At 42.6% G+C, this 13,239-nt stretch overlaps 1 protein-coding gene across 1 annotated transcript in view; it reads left to right on the forward strand.

The window, feature by feature from the left end:
- Nucleotides 1-419: 419 nt before the first annotated feature.
- PDCD11 (programmed cell death 11) overlaps nucleotides 420-13,239 on the forward strand; it is a 26,743-nt gene continuing 13,923 nt past the window's right edge. Inside the window, exons 1-17 of the mRNA XM_009328436.1 lie at nucleotides 420-527; nucleotides 1,094-1,225; nucleotides 1,407-1,574; nucleotides 2,466-2,627; nucleotides 3,263-3,386; nucleotides 3,754-3,935; nucleotides 4,488-4,595; nucleotides 5,056-5,262; nucleotides 5,590-5,714; nucleotides 6,338-6,398; nucleotides 7,094-7,240; nucleotides 7,364-7,615; nucleotides 8,475-8,618; nucleotides 9,289-9,489; nucleotides 10,048-10,218; nucleotides 10,612-10,831; nucleotides 13,110-13,234. Coding sequence (XP_009326711.1) covers nucleotides 426-527; nucleotides 1,094-1,225; nucleotides 1,407-1,574; nucleotides 2,466-2,627; nucleotides 3,263-3,386; nucleotides 3,754-3,935; nucleotides 4,488-4,595; nucleotides 5,056-5,262; nucleotides 5,590-5,714; nucleotides 6,338-6,398; nucleotides 7,094-7,240; nucleotides 7,364-7,615; nucleotides 8,475-8,618; nucleotides 9,289-9,489; nucleotides 10,048-10,218; nucleotides 10,612-10,831; nucleotides 13,110-13,234 — 2,631 coding nt within the window. The 5' untranslated portion in view covers nucleotides 420-425. The remainder of the gene's footprint in view (nucleotides 528-1,093; nucleotides 1,226-1,406; nucleotides 1,575-2,465; nucleotides 2,628-3,262; nucleotides 3,387-3,753; nucleotides 3,936-4,487; nucleotides 4,596-5,055; nucleotides 5,263-5,589; nucleotides 5,715-6,337; nucleotides 6,399-7,093; nucleotides 7,241-7,363; nucleotides 7,616-8,474; nucleotides 8,619-9,288; nucleotides 9,490-10,047; nucleotides 10,219-10,611; nucleotides 10,832-13,109; nucleotides 13,235-13,239) is intronic.

The raw sequence follows: 13,239 nt of genomic DNA on the forward strand, positions 1-13,239 counted from the left end.
AAATGCAGACCAAGCTTACTTAGCGTTTCAGTCACAACTTTCTCCTTGATGACTGAAGCTGGTCATTTCAGCTTGCCCACTGAACGTAATAAAGATCTGTTCAGGAAACTTATGGCTAAAGCAGTTTTATGAATATCTACATGGTGCATCTATCTGCCTTAAAAAATTAATACTTTAGTACAATTGGGCAATAGTAAAAGGCGCTACAGATGCACGTATTTAGATGGGCCATTGCAACACTTCAGCGTAGTCAAACAGAAACGTGAGTTTGTATTTTGTCACTGACTAACTGTGAAGTAGCCATCTGAATTCTTTCTTAGTTTGGGGGTAATTGACTCTTAGGTCTCTTCAGTGTTTGTGAGGAACAAGCATAACAACTGCAAGTTTAATCTCTGTTTTGTTGTTTGTCCTATAGAAGTGCAAGCATGGCATCCATGGAAGAAAACTTTCCTCGAGGGGGCATCCAGAAAAAACCCACAGAGGGAAAAGCCCCCAACCCAAAGTTAGAGCGGGACAATTTGTTTGATGTATGTTGTTTGTGTGTTCTCGATTAACTCTTCTCAGAGCTCTTCCACTGTCAGAATATGACCCGCAATCCTTCCCATCCCTTACTTCTATAGTAAACTATGGAAGGGACTTCCAGAAAGAGATAACTGCTGACATGCGCCTTTCTTCTGATCTGTTAAAGATCCCTGATGTCTGATGCATGTTGAATGTGATGACAGAAAAAGCTCAATCAACATTATGGATCAGGGTTTAGCTTTTAAACTTTCCACAAGCATCTTGTCCTGATGTTAATGGATATAGGCTAAGTTTGGTCTTTCTTTTTCTGTTTAGTGGAGTGTGGTGCAGATCACTTGTGCCACTCTTTTCCATTCCCAAGATTCACAGTTTTATAAATGATCGGCCTTAGCCCAAAAGGTGGTGTTTTGGAAGACTTGCATGTAGACATATAGCAGTCAGCAAGGTCATTCTTTTTTTTTTTTCCTCCAATCCTAGTATTTTCTTCTAATATTATTCCTAGCAGTGGAGTTCTGCCTTAGTGCAAAGTTCGTCTTTTTATCCACTTTTGGTTTTTTCCTCTCTGCTTTAGATTCATCATGACGAACGATCCCAGAAAAGGAAAAGGAGCCAAAGGGATCAAGGAAAGCAGAAAAAGTTCAAGGCAGATAAAATAGCTGCTGCTAAAGACAACGTTGTGAATATTGAGCCACTCACAATTGAGGTTTGTGGATAAATGTTTGATTTTTGTGTGCATCTCTCTTATGGGCTGCATAAAAATGGCACTTCTTCCTCACTAAACCTGTAAAATACATCAGTGATTTGGGACACAAGTGTGTTTACTACCCTGTTATCACTGACTTGCCAAGATATCCACTGTATGCTATTCTTCCTGCTTTCCCCAGGCACTCTGTGAGGGGATGCTGCTCCTTGGTTGTATAAAAGAGGTCAGTGACTACGAGCTAGTCATCAGCTTACCCAATGGACTTTCAGGATTTGTGCCAGTCACGCAGATCAGCGATGCCTACAGCAAAATGCTGAGCAAGCAGGTGGCCCAAGGAGAAGTCCTGGAGGTGAGACCTTGGATTGGGGCTGTGACTTGTGCATGGGACCTAGGGAGTATTAATAATACCTGAAGAACCAACCCTGAGGTCTTGTTTAGGAGCCTGGTTTCTGGTGTCTCGCAGCTGACTTGAATTGGATCACCTGCAGTGCCTTAGCCTTGGCTAAATAGTCCTTGAACTTCATAGACAGTCTGTTGAACATGAAGAGATTTGTGCTGCCTATCTGCTGCTGAAGCTAAATACTGATCCCTGGCTGTAGGCAGTGGTGGGAAGAAGTTAGGGAAGTGGTTGAAAGATGATGTGAGGGCATGGGAATTAGCATGGTCCTTGCAATTTCATTGTGTGTTGTTGCATGCAACGTGCTGCTGCGTAGTGCTAACGTAGACTGGCCTTAGTTTGGAACTGGCTTTTCCAAGCAAACTTTGCCATTTCCTGGTAATGATGACAGAACGAGGATGGAGTAATCTGTTGCCCTGTCTCTCTGGTGTCAGTGCTCCATAAATTTTTCCAAGGTGGTGTGGAATGTGGTATCTGCCCGGTGTGCTAGCCTTTATGGTGGTAGTGGTTTTCCCTGCTAAAGGTGGAGGTGAGTTTAGGGTCACTGTGGGCTCTGTAGACATGTTTTCTGAGCTGCAAACTCCTGACTCCAGCCCACACAGTATTCCTTTTTAAGCAAAGCCTACTAGACTTGCTAACATCATGTAATGTCATCCCTGCCTCTATAGTGAGATCCTGGTGTTTGTGGCATTTCCTGTCTTTTATTGTAGTGTTGACAGAGAAACAGGACTTTCCTATGGGAGTTTGATTTCAAGAGCTACTTCAGTAACAAATTCTGGCCTTCTTCTATTATTTAATAGTGTAAAATTTTTATGTTTCTCTCTTGATCATCTTGCTGGGCAGGACTTGAATTCGCTCTCGGACATGTATTCTCCAGGGACACTGGTCAGGTGCATTGTAACCAGTGTTGAGAAAAGTGCTGACGGACGTCGGAGTGTCAAATTATCGATCGACCCCAAGAAGGTCAATAAAGGTCTGACTGCTTCAGCACTAGTATCGGGCATGGTACGTGTTCTGGGTCCGTCACAGCCTCTCTAGGCTTTGGAGGTGCTTGTTGCACAGTGTGTGGGGGAACATTTCAGTTTGTCCTTGCATGGGATCAGAGTGGAATGTGGAGCTGCTCCCACCATGGAAGAGACCTGGGAGGAGAGGGCAGTATTGGGTCTTGGTTCCAGGTTGTCACTCATGAAATGCATTCACCTGATTCTGTTTCAATATGGACAAGTTAATTAACGACTTATTTCTGAGTAGGTTTCTTTGTTATTTATGCAGAGAATAATATTTAACCTGCTTTGCAGAGGTGCTTAGTTGTTTAGGTTTTGTGTTTCCAGCTGTATGGTTGCAGGCAAGTGTCTGCAATTAAAGCACCTGCTATTTTTGAGCATCCCAATTTTTTTCCCTGGTGGTTTGTGAACTCCATACATACATAGTTGGATAAGGGTAGAGTTGAGACCCCACTGCCAGATGAGCTCTGTAATAAGAAAGAATGTAGTGTTCTTTCTGCTGCTTTAGAAAACTCAGCTCTCTGTCCTCGTGAAACGATTAAGTATTTGGGTGAGGAATCTCTTACCAGATGTGCATTGTTTGAAGACCCAGCTGTTTCATCATGTTACTGAATTGCAGTGCTTCCTTCCCAACAGCTGCTCTCTGGCTTTGTGTCTAGTGTGGAGGACCATGGCTACCTCATTGATATTGGAGTCAGTGGGACTCATGCTTTCCTGCCTCATCAGAAAGCCCAAAATTACATCAAAGCAGTCAAGAGAGGTAAGAAGTAGTGCAGGAGGAGCTGCTGGGGTTAAAATGGAGGTGGAGAATGACAGGGATTAAAGCTTGTTATATCTGTGGTGTTAGTGAACCTCAATGAGATTGGGTCAAGGTGGAGTCTTTGCGAGTTGCTGAAAACAGCAGTTTTGTGGCTGATCTGCAACAAGCTTCTGGGTTTCAGCCTGTTTTCTGACAGGCTATGTTACTGTCCAAGCCCATCCATCCCTTCTGGCAGTAGACTTCACTTAGATTGAGAGGAGTTCTAACTTTTTAAAATAGAGGGAACTCTGAAAAAGCTTTGGAAAGAGCAGAAGGGAATCCCTGAGTGTTCCTGGTGGAGATTTTATGCTGTGACTTGTCTTTGCAGGGCCTGACATGAAAATAGGCCAGAATCTGAACTGTGTCATTGTGGAAGTAAAGAACGAGGGAAGAGTGGTCCGTTTGTCTGTTGATCGATCAGATGTTGCTGCATCCCTTGCAACAGAGCGACAGAACTGGACCCTCTCTAATTTGTTACCAGGGCTGGTGGTGAAAGCTCGAGTGCAGAAGGTAAGCTCGGGTTTGGGGTTTGGGGGTTTTGGGTTTGGGTTTTTTTTTTTTTTTAGCCTTGTTGAAGGTAGGGAGACAGGTGAAGCAGAGATGGAAGTTTATGCCCTGGAAAATGTTGTGCTTGGGCTCAATTACTTTAAAATAGCAAATGCTATTATCTGCTAGACACTTCCTCCATTTCATTCACCTAAGGTCTGATCTCTGTCCTGGTTGTGATGCCGTGAGTATAAAGGCTTCAGCCTGGAGTTGGTGATGAAGCTTGAAGCAGAACAGAATCTATTTTCTGCTTCTCTGGCCTTTGCCTAGGAAAAGTATTCCACAGGTTAGCAGTAGTCTTCAGAGTAAACACAGCATTGTCGAAAAACTGAAGGATTGTTTTTGCAAAACAATGTAGAAAGCAGAATTGTTAGCGTCTTTCCTGTCTCTTGTTATGTGCTTGTTGATTAGCACTGACAGTGCCTTTTTGTGAAATGTGTGAATTGCTCTCTCCTTCTGAGCTGCATGAAACCTGCGTGCAAATTTTTTTTGGCAACTTTTCCTTCCCCTTTCTAGGTGGCCCCACTCGGGATCAAAGTGAGCTTTCTGTCTTCCTTCACTGGCATTGTGGATTTCATGCACATGGACCCAGAGAAATCCATGAACTATTCTCCAGATCAAGTGGTAAGGAGGGTGAAGGATGGCTGGAGTTGGTATGTTGCTTGCAACATCTCTTATCTTCTCCAACATTTCAGTGGAATAATCTCTGAAATCTTACTGGTGATAGCTGTCTTTCTCATCTTTTATTTGAATTACTGTCATGGCTGCTTTAGAGCTGTAAAGAGCAAAGCCTTTCCTAGGGTAATGGAAGACTTATTTGGGAAGCACGAGAGACTTGCAAGTGATAGAAAACTTCTTGTGCAGTCATGTACCAGACTGGCCCATAAACAACAGACAAAACCAAAAATCCCTCGTCTCTGAAGCTGTTGGAACTGAAGTGATGTCTTAGTAACGATGTTGGGAAGTGCTTGTACATGGACAAAGAGTTCAGATACCAAACGTAATGTTTAAAGACATAAGCAATGTGCCTTTCTCCTCTTTCGTTTACAAACTTGTGTTTAATGAACATATTATCTTCTCCCAGATAAAAGCTTGCATCCTCTCTATCCACCCCACCTCCAAGGTGGTGCGGCTTACTCTACGGCAGGCCTTCCTCCACCCTGGGGGATCCCCAAACCAGCTCTCCAATGATCGCATGGGGGCAGTGGTGGAAGAGTCAACAGTAAAAGCTTTCTACAAGCAATTTGGTGCCATCTTTGAGCTTGATGATGGCACTCTTGCATTTGCACGGGTAAGTACCAGGGCGGTGAGGGAAGTCCTCCATAGCTATCTTTGCCTCCTAGGGAAGGAGGCTAGGAGGAGGTTTTATTTTCTACCTTTCTGTTCTTTGTGAGACAAATACAACAAAATTAGGACAATGTGGAAGGTGTTTGCCAAATTGTACATGCCCTTGTTTGGGTTGGAATGTGGGAGGGTTGTTGAGGAAGAACTGGTGAAACCTGATGCGTAGAGTGAGTATGTTAGAGGAACAATTTGGTCAGATGCTGCCACTTCAACCTCAGGTCTATATCAGTGCTTCCATTTTCCAAACACTAAATTGTAATTTGTTTTTTTCTAGTTGAAACATCTTTCAAAAACCAGAAAATCCTTTAAACCTGGGGCATTTAAGACAGGATGCAAACATAAATGTCGGATCATTGACTACAGCCTGATGGATGAGATGTGTATTGTATCTCTGAAGTAGTAAGTTTCATAGACTCTTCCAGAAAATTAGTTGAAGGATTAGAAGGGTTTGGTCGAGAGTCGAAAATACCACACTGGTTTGCTGGATTGGAACTTGCCATTTGGGGTTTTTGGCTTCTATCTCTGTTGTCTCACGTCAGGTTGTCTGGGCATCTCACATATCCTCCCCGTACTACAGGGAGTTGGGACACCATCAATATAGTTGGTGGGCTGAAGCACAGGGAGGCTAAATTAATTCTGCTGAGATCACATCAGAAGACTTTGGCTGAGGAGGAAATTGAACCTTGATCTTCCAAGTCCCAGCCCATTTTGCTTCTCCCTCAGTATTTCCATCTGTGTGGCTTTAAGCAATGCAGATGATGGGTTCTCCTTTCATGGAGCCATGGCTGGTGGCCATAGCTGTGTGGCTGTCAGGCTGTCACCTGGAATGGAGCCTGGTGAACCTCCCTGAGCTTTACGTTCAGAGAGCTGTTTTGGGAGGTGGGTCAGTTGGAGTAAAGCACAGAACTCTGGAGGTGTAGAGCACTGGGGAGTGTGTGGGATAATGGATATTTGGGACAAGGCAGATCCTGGATTTTCTTCAAGTTGACTGATGGTGATCTCTTGCTGTGTCTCTTTCCTAGTCAGATTATTGAAGCGCGGTTTCTGCAATACCAAGATATCCACACAGGGGATGTGGTGCAGGTGAGCCTCTGAAGGGCTGACACAGTACTGTGTGGCCGTTATACTTAGAGCAATGATCTAGCTAACGTGCATTTCCTCTGCCTAATATGTATATTCAACTTCTGGTCCAGACTAGTGAGATGAAAGTGAAGAGAAAAACCTCTCCTTGCAGGACTTGATTAATGGAATGTGATACTTTTCTTTCCCCGTTTTGTTCAGGTTTTCATTCATGATGCTGCCAAGGCAATAAAATTTTAGCCACAGTCAGTCATTTATTTATGGCCATGAATAAATTTTTAGAAACACGAGTGAAAGAAACTAAAACTTGCCTTGCGCTCAAAGTAAAAGTTTGTGTATGGACCATCACAATCAGCTGATGGGCAGAAAGTTACTCAGTTACGATCATTCTTATGTTGGAGTCATGACTGTATTGGATATGTCTCTGGAAACAATTCTAGTTTGCCAGAGTCAATCAGGATTTTGCAGAAGTAGCCTATGCTTAAGGAAAAGAGGCTGTAAAACAACCTTATGTAACGTATAAAAGTTAATGGGTCAGATTGGTTGGGTGGAGTGTGGGTTGGACTAAGGTTTTATTTTTTGGAGGGTGATTAGATTTGGTGCTAATAGGTGGTGCAGTGTCTTGGCTGTTTCCTACCTGTGCACGGTCTGCTTTTCATGCTGAATTTACTGATACTTTTCCCTATTTTGGGTTCTAGGGCAAAGTGTTTGCATTGAAGCCCATTGGGATGCAGGTGAAAGTGACTGATGGGATTAAAGGGCTCGTGCCGTCCATGCATCTCGCTGATGTGATTCTGAAACAGCCTGAGAAGAAGTACAACATAGGAGATGAAGTCAGGTGTCGGGTGAGAGCTGACAGACAGGGTCTTCAACTGCTTTGCACTCTTTTGTTCTGAGTATTTAGCAGCTGGATTGATCAGACAATGGCAGACATTCTTTTTGAACCTTCTTGTACTCCATTCTTGTAGGTGCTAGAGTGCAGTCCTGCAGGAAAGAAGCTGATCCTTACTCTAAAGAAAAGTCTTGTCCAATCAAAGCTTCCAGTCCTCTCCAGTTATGAAGATGCAAAACCAGGTCTGATCACACATGGCTTTGTGGTGTGTGCGAGGGAGTTTGGCTGCATTGTGAAGTTCTACAATGATGTCAAAGGTCTGGTACCCAAGAATGAGCTGAGCTCAGAACCCATATCTTGTCCAGATAAAGTCTTCCATGAAGGCCAGGTAATCAATGTACCTATGCCGTGCCTTGTGTTTGAATGCAAAAGAGAAATCTGCAGCTGAGTTGGCTCCAACGTGGGTTTTCCCCTGGAGGAACCAGCTGCACCAAGAGATGTTCGCGTCCTTTCACTTTAAGTAATAGTCGTGCTCCATTTGAACAGATTAGGCTGTGAAAGGGGCAGCTCTTTGAGTATTTCACAGAGCTGTCTTTGTTTCTAGACTTTCTCTGTTCTGGTGTGCAGGAGACACCATGGTATGTGATATAGGGACCACGCTTGGTTGAGTTACTGAGATCTTACTAGAAGTTTGGGGTTCTAGGCTGCAGTTTCTTCTAAGGAAGTTAAAACTCTTACCTACAGAATCAGAAGGATGAGGCTTTCTGCCTCTGCATTATTCTGATTTTCCTGTTTGTTTCAAATCCTGCACATCTTAAACCAGGCACTCTGGGAACCATGCTGTTCAACAAGTTCTGGTCTTTGTTGTGAGTAAGCTTATAGAGACCTCAGCCCTCTTTGGTATTTTTTCTGATGCTTTTGTTTGCCTTTAATCCTGCTGTTGTTGGCTGGCTAAGGAGAAGAGTAATTTTCTAGTCAAGATCTCTGACTGCAAATCTGGAGATCTGAATTTTATTCTCAACTCTGCTACAGACTTGCCACACACAGGTCACTTAATGATTATGTACTTCCGTTTTCCATATGTGTGGTCAGAAGGACATTTGTCTGTGGTTGAACCTGTTAAGTTATAGTCACTGGCTGAGAAAAGCGTACTGTGTATGCCTTTCCCTGTCTCATTCTGTAGGTGGTAGCACACTGAGGAGGAGGGTCAACTGAATTAAACATTTGTTTTATCTTTTTTGCTGCAGGTTGTTAAAGTAATGGTCTTAAAATGTGAGCCCCAGCAGGAAAGACTTTTGTTGTCCTTCAGGTTATCAAGCAAGCCTGCCCCAGAGGACAAAAAGGAATGTACTCCAAAGAAGAAACAGGAAGTGAAATATCAAATAGGAGAGGTATTGAATTCAATGACTGCTCCCTTTTTTGCCTTTTTCTACTTGTTTTCCAAACAATTTGGTATCGCTTTGAACAACTTCGCTTCAAGAAAAGCTGTTGGTGGTCAGGAACTAGCATTAAATGTGTATTTCTTATTGTGTGGCTGGCCTCCTGGACCAAAAACAGGATATCTGTTGTCAGAGGTCAGGATAAGGAGTCCCAGGATAGTCCTTCTGGAGGTACCAATTAGTGCTCCTGCTCCTAGGTGGAGTCCTCTTTCTTCTGGATGCTGCTGCTTTTGCTCCCTGGAAAAAGACAACTTCAGAGAAATGTTTTGAAATGCTTCCCTGTGAATGAACACAGTTTCCAACACCCTGCAGATATTGTTAATGCAGGAACAGGACAGTTCTAATCTTGTTTAAATTACTTCCTTTGCCCTTCAAATAGAAAGTCAGAACCAGGAGAATGTTTCTAGCTCTTGATTTCTCTGTGAGATGAGAATTACTTCTATTTTACTATCAATGTTGGCATGCTTTTTAGGCTTGGCCCTGTTGATGTGAGAATTTCTTATATATAGCTGGGAGGCCATGTCAGAGCCCCTGCAGCACAGCATTTGGTACCCTGTGCATCAAAAGGGATGACTTCAAAGACACTTGGGATTTTATATCACTGTATTTGTTCTCTTTTCAGATGGTTGATGTGAAAGTCTTGAAGAAGAAAGATAACGGGCTAGAGGTTTCTGTCTTAGAAGATGAAGGCAATGTGATAGCCTCGATTCCCACAGTGCACCTCTCTGACTTTGTTGCTAACTGCAAGCTCCTGTGGCATTGTCTTCAAGAGGGAGATGTCCTGCCCAGAGTTATGTGTCTACATGACAAGGGAGAGCATATCGTATCCTTTGCCACCTCGACCAGTCAAACAAAGCAGGGGGAAGGAGATATCTGTCAGGAATCCAGAGTATCGGCAGCAAAAAGAAGATACACTAGTTAGTGTGTTGAAGTGCCTGTCAAGCTAGCGATGCTTCAAAGAGTCATTATAACTTGCTTGTGTTAAAAATGAGGCTAAGCTACTGCTAGAATCCCATCAGAACCAGGACTTGGTTGTGAATTGACTGATCTTCCCAGCCAGCTTCTGGATGTTAATCATATCACAACCTTAGCAAAAATTTTGCTGTTTTTATACCAAAAATCAGAACTGAAATATTACGAAGTTGACATTTCTGCTAGCGTGAAGCATGCATCTTTAAGGCTGAGCGGCTTAAGAGACATCAGTTGCTAAATTTTAGTGTAGAGAGATCAAGACAGGAATTGGAATTGCAGGATTTTGAGCTCCTGTACTGTCTAACCTGCAAAAAGTGCTCTAGCCCGATGGTTAGCAGCACCAAGAGATTTGCTTGGCATCAGGCTCCTTTCATTCATCGTTTCCCATTTTTCCTAACTGGTTGTTCAGATCTTGAGCAGAAAGTCTGCAGTGATCTCTGCTGTACAGGAGGAGCAAGTTGTGAGAAGTTTCTCTGAAATCCAGCCTGGGATGCTGTTGACTGGTTACGTGAGGAATGTGATGCCCTTTGGAGTGTTTGTGGAGTTCCCTTATGGTGTGACAGGTCTGGCGCCCAAAGTGGTAAGCAATGCATTCACTTCAGTAAACAGCATGTGTGTAATCAGGCATGCTTGAAACGTGGCTTTTAGCAAAGGAACAGTAACAAGGAGGGAACAGTAGGGCTGTTGCATTTGCACAGCCTCCTCCAGTAGGGTAAAAGCTGCTTTTAGGTTTGTGTTTTAATTCACTTCCAAAGTGAAACAAAGGACTTGTATTCAAGTGAGCTTAAGCTTCTACAAGGATTTCACGTGACTTCAGTAATTCATTTTAATTGATGGCTTTTCATTAGTCTTTGTTGATTTGTCTTATGCATTTTCATGAAGTCTTAACTCAAGCCCTTCTTCTGAACAGCACTGCAGGTGGTTGATAGCAGCTGTGCTCAGTAACCCTTGCCCCTTTGTTTCCTTTGCACAGAGCATGAGTGACAAGTTTGTGACGGACACCAAGGACCACTTTGTGGTGGGACAGACTGTGATTGCGAAGGTGATGAGCATTGATGAGGAGAAGCAGCGTGTGCTCCTTAATCTGAAGTTGTCAGAGTGCAGCTCAGGCGATTCTGCTGCAGAGAGCTTCGCCCTGCTGAATCAGTATTTCAAGGAGATGAAAGAAATCAGGAACTTGTTGAGAAGAAGAGGTAAAAAGATTGCACATGTTCTGCTAAAGGGGATCGTAACACAAAAAAGGGGCTCCAGAGGAGCAAAAAGGGAAAACCATTTTCTTTTAAGTGAAAGAATTGTCAGTTCAAGCAAAGACTTGGCTTCAAAGAGGAGCTTATTAGAAAAAGGATGTGTGTGCAGTGTCTGCCATTGCCGAGAAGGCTTTTTGGAACTACAGCTGGAACAAGCCAAAGAAGCTGCTCTTTTCATTGAAGTCTGTTAGGCCTCTTACATTGATTTCGGGTTGAAGCTTAGAGAATTAAAAATAAGGGTATAAATAGACGAACTGTGAGGTCCATATACCAAAAGAGGAAGGGAGATACAATGGTACAAAAGGATGGTTCCTTGAAGGGCCTGTGAAGGTGAAAATAAGAAAGGCCAGGATGAGATTGGATGTTCTGTGAATGAAAGCCTTTCTCCAGTCTAAGACTTAATCGACTGAGACATGTAACAGTAGTTTCACCATTTAATTATGTCACATGAAACATTGTTGCTATCTGTTTATTTTGAATCTGGCAATGGTTAATTTTTAGTATTCTATGCTCTTGTATTTTAAGAGCCTTAGTCTGCAGATCTGATTTCTCTGGTCAATAAACAGATGCTAAACTCCAAAGAGCTGACAGATCTAAGGGATATTGGGCCAAGCTGTGAAACCTATCTAATGTGCCAACAGAGGTGTAAGCATATGGTTTTCCTGTTGTGTTTTGTTTGGGTTTTTTTTAAGTGGAAGAATGACTCATGGAAGTCCAGAAGGAGTTTATTTCTGTGTGCTCGAGTAAATTGTCACAAAGCACCAGTGAAGCAAAACAGGCTGCCCAATGCCCAAACCTGAATTTCCCCAAATGCCTGAAAAGAGAATGGTGATAAGCAATATGGGAGGCTCTCATTGGGTGCAAACTCATGGATTAGAAACAGGCACTTAAGACCTGCCCCTGCTAATTACTTAGTTTAGGAAAAACAGCACTGATGTCTGGATACTAGGGTGATAGGCACGTAAGAATCAGAATGCACATCATGTCAATTTTCTGTACTCAAAAGTGGTGGAAGGACGGAAGACAATTGAAGTTGTCTTAGTGCATCAATGTCACTTGCTGTGGCATTAGAAAGGCTGGGCAAGTTAGCTGTCCGATGTTAAAGCTGTGATCTTTTTTTCCTCTGGTGCTTTCTGAAGAATAGTACATCTGTTTAAAGTGAATGATGCTTTTGGAGGGTTAAAATAATAAAGGAGAAGGCTTTGATTTAAGAATTTCCTTACTTGCCTATTATACGCTGCAGGCAGCAGGCGCTCTTACTGTGTTTAAGCAAATAGGACTAGCTTTGCTCATCAAAATAAAGAGGAATCATTGACAAGAGTACCGACATATTATTTATATGCATACTGTATTTGCTGGTAACTCGTAACTGATGAGAAATTACCATTTTTACCTTCATCTAATAGTGCTTATTTAATTATGACAGTGAAGGACACTAGCATTGTTTTTTACTGGCAGTCAAGAACTGCTCCTACTTTTCTTACGGTACAGAAATCTGCATTTGTGCATGCTGTGATCATCAAGTTGTTTTTTATTGTTGATATTTGTGTATGGGATGCCTGATGATCACAAAGGGATTTTTTCAACTGCCCTGAGCCTTAGCCAGGATCTGCTTAACTAGAAAGTACAAGGATAATTATGCTGGCAATCAAGTGCTTGTGATAACCCAAACCTAGTAATCACGTGAGGGTGAGTTTATACAAATAGATTTGCCTACTTGTATTACAGGTTTGCTGAACAAGTCCTCCAGCAAAGGTTTTCTCACACGCTGTTTTTCTAGTGTTAGGAATACTGGATATAGTGCAGTTTATTTTTATCAAGTTCTAACTTTGCCTTTTTAGGTTCTTTTTATATCCAGTAGTGTTTAATGTTTTGTTTCCTATAATTGGAAAGTGACAGGTCTGTTTTGTGTTTTAGTATGAATCTATTTTGCTTTCACCTTTTTCTGTATGCAATGCTGTGTGCCAGTGTTTCTATAAGATTGGAAAATGTTCTCTCCAAAGTTATCAGATCCTTAATGTCGCAAAAGTGTTTCTACTTTGATTAACCCTTAGAATTTACTTTGTATTTCTACAGATTCAGGAGCCTAAGCTTTGTTTTCCGTTATGAATGTGGATATAAATGCTTGTTTGTGCACTCTTAAGCAAATGTGAAGGCTGTCTTAGTTTAGCAAAGAAACATCATAGGTAAAACTGACTTAGCACTTTTTTTTCCCTTTATTTAGGGGAGCCCAGCGTGGCCCGAGGCCTTTGTGAGCTGGTGCCTGGGAAGGAGTTGCAGCTGGTCGTGCAGGATGTGAAGGAGGATGGCTCAGCACTGTTCAGTGGCAGGCGTGTCACAGGCTTGACTGTAAC

This window comes from Pygoscelis adeliae, unplaced genomic scaffold, assembly GCF_000699105.1.
Source record: "Pygoscelis adeliae isolate BGI_AS28 unplaced genomic scaffold, ASM69910v1 Scaffold317, whole genome shotgun sequence".
Classification (NCBI taxonomy): Eukaryota; Metazoa; Chordata; class Aves; order Sphenisciformes; family Spheniscidae; genus Pygoscelis; species Pygoscelis adeliae.